The following is an 8138-nucleotide window of genomic DNA, read 5'->3' as shown; positions in this document are numbered from 1 at the left end:
CTAACCGCAAGTTTCCGGGCAGCCCGGGAATTTGGAGGTGGGGAGTGGGTGGAGGAACCTTTTCGCACATTTACCCTCTCGGGTTGTTTGCCTCCTCCCTCCTCTTTGCAGCCCCTTCCCAGCCTCTTCCCTAGCGCAGTCGGGGTTCGCGGGGGGTGGGGGGTCGCTGCTTGGGTTTCCCCTCGGTGCACAGAGGTTGCCCTGCGGGCGCCCGACCGCAATCCTGGATCTTGGATCCCGCGGGACCGGGGAGGTGCGCTCAGAGACGTCGGCTGTCCTCTGCACCCTAAGAAAAGTTTCCAAAGGCTCTCCACCGCCTTCCTTTTCCAAGGCTTCAGAGAACCCTCTCCACCTCACGGGAGCTGCAGTGGGCAGGAGGAGGGCCGTGATTTACACATTAGAATCCGAGGGGCCCCAAGCCCCGCCCCCTGTTTTTTTTTTTTTTTCTTTTTTCTGTGGCTAGTGGAGGAGGGGTTCTCTTTTTTTTTTTTGCTTCTGCCCCAGATCTTTCCTGGACAGTGTGCCTCAGCAGCCGAGATCCGGAGGCTCCCAGCTGCTGGTGGAGGGCGTGGGGTTTGAGGCATTAACCCCTCCCCGTCTCTTCCTAAATAAGCCGCCCAGCCTCTGCAGTTTCGCCTCGCCGGCCAGCCCGGCCTCGGCAAGCTGGGCCGGCTATTGGAGTGTGCGGCTGTGGAGGGAGGGAACCCCGACTCGAGTAAGTTTGCTGGAGCACGACGCCCTCAGTCGGGGGCAGCAAGATGCTTAGCGCGCTGTGCAGACGCGGAGCTCTCCGAACGCAACTTCGTCCTGCCTGAGCTAGGTAGGAGGCTTAGAGAGGCGCGGGCAGAGGGCGCGGGGGAGCCTCACTTAGGGGAGCGGTATCGGTGTCAGAACTGAAGTTTTAAAACGGAACGAAGCAAAAGAAAATCCTGAAAACCTACACATCTTTGGTCTTTGGAAACAAGCCTTTCTGGGCTACTAAGGAGCTCAACCCGATCGGATTAAACCGTTCTTGGGGCATTTGTGATTCATGGAGTTTGGAGAAGGGTTAAGTCTCAATTGTAGAACTGACCGAGGAGAGGGGTTTGGGAGTGATAGAAGCTGCGGCTGTTCAAAGGAGAGGACGGGAAAGCGCTTATTTTGGGAAATCCGATAGACAAAGAATATGTGGGTGTGGAGAATGGTTTAAATTTGCACTGCCCGAGAGCAGGGTGCAGAATTCGATGGGGGAAGTGCGGCGCTTCTTGGCGCGAGCAGCCTCTGCTATCCCGGGAATTTCGGGATACTTCTCGTCTACTATGGCTCCACTTTATCACCATTGCTGCGTTACCTTGAAACATTTGAGCAACTTAAAAGTAGAGTTCTGCTAACCAGTGCTGCGTTTCGTTCCCTCCACACTTTCTAGTTCTACGAGAGGAGGCAACGTGTTGGGGGAGGGCGTAGATAAAACTGTCCCAGCTTGCTTAGCAATGCACCAGGCGTCCGTTTATGTGTATTTCTGGAGAGTGGTTTTGCACTCGAAATTAGGGTTGTGGTGGTATGTATATATTGTTGTAATCAGTAGTATAATTTCTCTCTTTTGTGTGTTCTTGTTTTGGATAAACCCACAGTAATTAAAAATACTCTTTGTGCAATCAATTAATGTTCGAAACTTCGGGGATTTGTTGCAATCTCTTTCTTATGAATGGTTTTTACCGAGTTCCTTTAAATTCACTTGCACTGGATTACGACAAAAAAGAAGAATAAAGAAAAGGCAGTTGCTTCACTGAGGCACTTTCCTGTTTACCGAAGAGCAGGGAGGGCTTAGCTGCCCACACCTCACTGCGCCCTCGGACCAGGGTGGCGAAGCAGGCCCTGCACACCTGCTCCTAGAGAGTTATTAATAGAGCCCAAAGAATGACTTACGCTGTCAAATCATTTTCGTGCAAATCAATTTCTTGTACGGCAGTTAGGAGGTGGTGCTCAACTCTTTTAGCTGAGGGAGTGGAGAGGCAGAGTTGTGCGTCTCCGCCTTCAGATCGGCAGTTGGGTCTCTTTGAAGAGAGATCATGAGCAGGCGGTGAGTGACTGAACCAGTGAATGCTTTAGAGAATCCCCGGGCTTGGAAATTTTGGAAATCGGGGTGGTGGTGGTAGTGGTGGTGAAGTTAGAATAAGCGTGCTTCTCCAGGTTTCCCATTTCTTTTTGAATGGATGCAACCTTAGAGTTTTCCTCTTTTCCCGCTGAAGTTTTCAGTTTCGGTAAATTTTGTTTTTTTTTTTTTCTCCGCCTCTGTCTTTCGCCTTTTCCTTTTTTGCAAAAGATGAGGATTTGATTTTTTTTATCCCTCTTCCTGCGCTTTTCCCAAGTTTCCTTAAAACAAAAATAACAAAATTGAGGCAATGCCTTAGCTAGAGTGAATTATGCAGTGTGAGATGGATTTTTTCCTGACCCTCTCCTCTTTGTGACTTGTTTAAGGCTGCGGTTTCCGAGGCCCCCTCCAGCCAAGGAAAAGCAACACAAAAAGCCTGGATCTTTCTCACTAAATAACCCGGGCAGCGAGTGAAAGCTCTCTCGACTTCGCCCTCTAGCGTCCGTCTGGAAACCCGGGCACCTGGGGACACCGTGTGGCATCATGGGACCCACCAGCGTGCCACTGGTCCAAGCCCTCCGAGCTTCAGTCTCTGACTACGTCAACTATGACATTATCGTCCGGCATTACAACTATACGGGAAAGCTGAATATGAGCGCAGACAAGGAGAACGGCATTAAATTGACCTCGGTTGTGTTCATCCTCATCTGCTGCTTTATCATCCTGGAGAACATCTTTGTCTTGCTGACTATTTGGAAAACCAAGAAGTTCCACCGACCCATGTACTATTTTATTGGCAACCTGGCCCTCTCAGACCTGTTGGCGGGAGTGGCCTACACAGCCAACCTGCTCTTGTCTGGGGCAACCACCTACAAGCTCACCCCCGCCCAGTGGTTTCTGCGGGAAGGGAGTATGTTTGTGGCCCTGTCTGCGTCCGTGTTCAGCCTCCTAGCCATCGCCATTGAGCGCTACATCACCATGCTGAAGATGAAACTCCACAATGGCAGCAACAGCTTCCGCTCCTTCCTGCTTATCAGTGCCTGTTGGGTTATCTCCCTCATCCTGGGTGGCCTGCCCATCATGGGCTGGAACTGCATTGGCTTGCTGCCCAGCTGCTCCACAGTGCTGCCGCTCTACCACAAGCACTATATCCTCTTCTGCACCACGGTCTTCACTCTGCTCCTCCTCTCCATCGTCATCCTATACTGCAGGATCTATTCCTTGGTCAGGACTCGAAGCCGCCGTCTGACTTTCCGCAAGAACATTTCCAAGGCCAGCCGCAGCTCCGAGAAGTCGCTGGCGCTGCTCAAGACCGTGATTATTGTCCTGAGCGTCTTCATCGCCTGCTGGGCACCCCTCTTCATCCTGCTCCTGCTGGACGTGGGCTGCAAGGTGAAGAGCTGCGACATCCTCTTCAGAGCAGAGTACTTCCTGGTGTTGGCTGTGCTCAACTCCGGCACCAACCCCATCATTTACACTCTGACCAACAAGGAGATGCGCCGGGCCTTCATTCGGATCATGTCCTGTTGCAAATGCCCCAGCGGAGATTCCACTGGCAAATTCAAGAGACCCATCATCGCCGGTGTGGAATTCAGCCGGAGTAAGTCAGACAACTCCTCCCACCCCCAGAAGGATGATGGGGACAACCCAGAGACAATTATGTCTTCTGGAAATGTCAACTCTTCTTCCTAAAGCTGAAAAGCTGCCGCCCTATGGGGAATGCTCTTATGTGGTCACCACTCCAGTGTTTGGAAAAATTCGCTGGGCTGCGACTGTTGCCAGAGAGGCACTGCCGCAAGCCAGAGGGACAGAGGGGGAGAATAAAAGAAGCCTGGTGGTGCTATGTTTTGGTGGGTAGAGTTAGTTCCTGTGAACAATGCACTGGGAAGGGTGGAGATCAGGTCATGGCCTGAAATATATTTCCTCCCCCCTGGAGCTTTGATTTTGCACTGAGCCAAAGGTCTAGCATTGTCGGGCTCCTGAAGGGTTCATTTGGCCCCTCCTCAAAGACTAAATTCCCATGTGAAAGCATCTCTTTGTCTGGAACTTTGAGAAAAAGATGTTTTCTTTCACTTTAGTTTCAAACCCAAATGAGTGTGCATTTTTGCTTCTCTAGGTATGCTCTGCATATCCTACTCTCCCTTCTCCTTCACACCTCTCCTCAAACTTCTTCTACTTTATATGTTAACTTCCTGGCATTCATAAGAGCTGGGGTCATGGCATGGACCATTTCATGATCATCTGTAGCAGGTAAGCCATGCTGAGTAGGTAGACCCTAAGGAGATAGAGATGGTTTGGAGATGTAAAGCAATTTTATTTGCTGAGGCCAAAGTTTCTATGTAAGCTGGATCAGTTTTTAGGAATTTGGTTGAAGTCACTTTTTTTTTTTTTTAACTTTTACATTACTTCTTTACAATGAAATGTGTTACAATATCATATCTATTGTGGATGAAATCTGCATAAGGAAGCTCGCTTTATAAATGATGTCAGCCAGGATCCTTAGGAGAAAGAAACAAAACAAGGTGAAAACTGACTGGGGGTTGACTTTTGTCAACCCAGAGAGATTTCTTAATGAATTTGTCTAACAAATACAACATGTCTTTGGCACTTTTCTCAATGTTTATTTCAGAGTGTTATATGATTCATTTCAACCAACAGGATGGTTGTATTTTGTTGTATTAAAAATACTTTTCATAATTTTTGAATGTATTTGTTTCAAACCATTCATTGGATTTTTCTAACCTGTGTTAACACCACTGAATGTGTATTTCCCAGGAATTTACCACCCTCTTGTGCCCTTAAAGCATTACTTTAACTGATAGGGAACACCAGGAGTTTTTCAGTTCGTTAGGTCATTCAGTTCATTTTCAGTTCTGTTCATTAGGATAGTTAACTGAAGAGGTATTATAAATATTATGAAGAATAAAAATATATTGCTGTGTGTTTAGTATTGTTTTCAGTGCAATTAAACTGAGAAAAGTCTTTTTTTTTTAAATAGTATTTAATAGGTTTCTGACTTTTATGGATTATTTTGCACATAGCCTTATCAACTTTTAAACATTAATAAACCAATTTTTTTAAAGATCCCTTTGTGAAGAGTATTTTTAAAAATGATTATTGAGACATTTCATTTGGCTAGGTGGCCTTTTAGAATCAAAGTAGAGCAGAATTCTGTTATTCTTGAAAGGAATTTACCTCGGTAAACTAGGGTGTGGAAAAAAAAATGTGGTTAGTTTAGAAACCACTGTCTTCTTCAGGAAGAGGAACTTCAATTAGGTAACATTGAAGAGTAGTAAAGAATGAGATAAAAACCACCAACCTTCTAAATACCACATTGACATGTAAACATAATTGCTTGTGTTGTAAATTGATTGCATTCAGGCCAAGCTAAATTAAGTACAGTGACTGTCCTAAAACATGGTTTTTAAAAGAAATACTATACAACAGTGTGGTTGTAGATCTAACTTAAACCATGAGACCCAATGATCATACCCATCAACAAAAGTTGACATTCTTCCACATGACTTCCACAAACAGGCTGGGGGAGTGGGGACTCAAACATGAGAGAGAGTATTAAATCACTTTTTGTTTTTCAGGGCACTATCTTGGCTACTTCCAGTCTAGCCTTTGAAGTAAATTGGGAGTATCAGTGAAGTAGCAAGTTGTAGAATATGAGTTGGGTAGTACAGCATCTTTCATATGAAAGCTTTCAATTCTTAGTTTTTGGAAGCTTTCACATCTTTAGTCCTCAGTTTCTCCGACTACAAAATGAGAGCCATGGCACTTTGCAAGCATTACAAAATGATGGTAATAGTTAATTCTTGTTTTGATATTATTGTCGACTTTATTGGGTATGAAATCCAAGCATTTAGGTTGGAGCATTTGGCTCTTCAGTTCCATTGTTGTTATTTTCAGAGGTTGTGCTTTCAAGTGTCATTGAATATGCACAGGACACAGTTGGGACGTGAAGATAAACCTGACCTAATAGGGTGGATGTCATTTCTGGGTAAAGTTAACTGTGGGAAACAGGAGTGTGTTCACTAAGGAAATCTTAGGTCACAACCTCCAGTTTCCTGAAGGAAATGCCAAAAATGCTCCCAAAGACAAAAGACTGGAAACAAATTGGAATGTCTCTATCCATCTGTCTGGTGAGGCGGAAGGAATGATTTCATGCAACACTCACTTCCTAGAGCTTTCATTACAGAGTCAAGCATAATGGAAAAAAGTGTGTTCATTGTGTGTTTCTATGGAAGATAAAATGTCCATACTATTAGACTTATCTTCATAAGCAAAGCAGTGCCTCACACGAGATGGAAAAAAATGAGAATAGTTTTGTTGGGGAGTGTGGAGCTTGTTGGTCACAGGGAGAACAACCTCAGTTGCCATCTGTGAGTGCGTTACCTCTGATTACATGTGTTTTTTCCTGGAAACTCCAGACGTGCATTTCATTTCAAGAAAGCTGGACAGTCATGGACTGTGGTTTTCCTGGGCAGATGTGTGGCATGGCCTGGTTCTTGCCAAAAAGCAAAGGCTAGGATGAAGGAATCCTTGGTCGTGTCCCAACACGACTATCTGGTTTTAATTCAGCATATTCTGAGAGTTGAGAATGGAAAAGGAATCTCAGTAATTACATTTTCTATTAAAATATACACATATAAAGTTTTGATTAAAAAACATATGCAGCATTTTTCAAGAGGATTAAAACAGATAACCTGAGCAAAATTTGACATATTCTTGTACACAGTACAGTTAGCTGATAAATATTCAGGAAAGTTGCAAAATTATATCAAATAATACTTTATCCACAACAAAATTAAGTATGGTTATAATTTTACAGAACAATCAAGTAGAAATTTTATATAAAACAAGTGCTTGTACTTACTTTTCAGTCTCATAACTAGAAAAATCTGGTTCTTTAATAAAAGATTTAGTGATAATATTAGAATTTCAAAATGCATCGTAATGGGACTTTCTCATTCATGTTAATTAGATACTTGATTCTATTTTAGATGTACCAGCACTTCAGGTGTGAATTATGGGATTTTTAGTCACCTACCCCCATTAATGTGAAGAGATTTACTGTAAAGATTTAAATTTTACCTTTTTTCAAAACATACTAATTTTTGCTATGGACATTGCCTATGTTCTCCAAACTTTACTTTTTTCCTCCATCATGATAGAAAAATAGAAAAGCCTTGTAGAACTGAAACAGAAGTCTCATTTAACAAGATTTTAAATTAAGAAAATAGCCAATGCAACATCATTGTAGTACTTTCAATCTAGACTGCACTTTCTGGATGATTTTGACTCTTCATGCCTCCATTCAGGATATTGCTGAGATCTATCACTTTTTCTAGGTAACTACAAATTGCTTGGGAGCTACTACTCTGAAAAAGCAACATCCCTGACACTACAGGGGAAATCCTACAAAGTGAAGATTTGAAGTTCCAGTTATTCTAAACTCTAGCAACTGCATTTCCCAATGAGAAGTAGAGGATAGCACTGGAATGAGCCATTAAAAAATATGCTAACTCAAAACTGTTAAATATGTGATCCTGTGAATAGCCACTGGTTCAAAACTTATCTCTAACTAGGAACTATTATCAACCCACAGTATTTGTAATAAGTTGTTTCTACAATCTCTGTAACGTACTGTTATTCTTTTTTTAATATTGCTTAGTCTATACTCCTTAATTGAGAGGGTGTTCTTTGTTTCCTAAGGACACCTTACTAATTAGATCAAACTAGAATAGGTTATAAACATCTTGAGGGAGGAATCACAAATAACAGAAAGGTTCTCCTAGGATCTAATAGAGTATTTTCTCCCTGTATACATAATAAATTCTTGATGACGAGAAATCATAATAGATCACATCATTTCCTCCGACCATCTTTCCGGGTTTTTTGATGTGTGATTTACATGGTTCAAGTGAAGGGACTCACAATGCTTTTTTTATATACACCATTGCCTTCACTGCTACACCAATTGTGACTGGACATATCTTTCAGAATAGCCAAGGTTAATTGAAACCAAGCAAGCAAGGTTTAATTGAATAGCTTTAAATCT

General features: G+C 43.4%; 1 protein-coding gene across 3 annotated transcripts; it reads left to right on the top strand.

The window, feature by feature from the left end:
* The first annotated feature begins 510 nt into the window (after positions 1–510).
* On the top strand, positions 511–5155 carry S1PR1 (sphingosine-1-phosphate receptor 1). 3 transcript variants are annotated; one of them, XM_037826521.1, is made up of 2 exons: positions 511–715; positions 2458–5155. In XM_037826521.1, the coding sequence occupies exon 2, from the start codon at positions 2615–2617 to the stop codon at positions 3761–3763; it is 1149 nt and encodes a 382-aa protein (XP_037682449.1). In that variant the 5' UTR covers positions 511–715; positions 2458–2614; the 3' UTR covers positions 3764–5155. The 3 variants fall into 3 exon arrangements, with proteins under 3 accessions (XP_037682449.1, XP_037682446.1, XP_037682448.1); XM_037826518.1 differs by having other exon boundaries at positions 511–820; XM_037826520.1 differs by lacking the exon at positions 511–715 and adding an exon at positions 856–2059.
* Positions 5156–8138: the final 2983 nt, after the last annotated feature.

This window comes from Choloepus didactylus, chromosome 2 (genome assembly GCF_015220235.1).
Source record: "Choloepus didactylus isolate mChoDid1 chromosome 2, mChoDid1.pri, whole genome shotgun sequence".
Taxonomy (NCBI): Eukaryota; Metazoa; Chordata; class Mammalia; order Pilosa; family Megalonychidae; genus Choloepus; species Choloepus didactylus.
Note: the sequence above shows the minus strand (reverse complement) of the source record. Positions and strands in the feature narration are given on the sequence as shown.

What these genes read in the sequence shown, in the direction of transcription:
- S1PR1 (XM_037826521.1), top strand. Translation starts at nt 2,615, where the DNA reads ATGGGACCCACCAGCGTGCCACTGGTCCAAGCCCTCCGAGCTTCAGTC.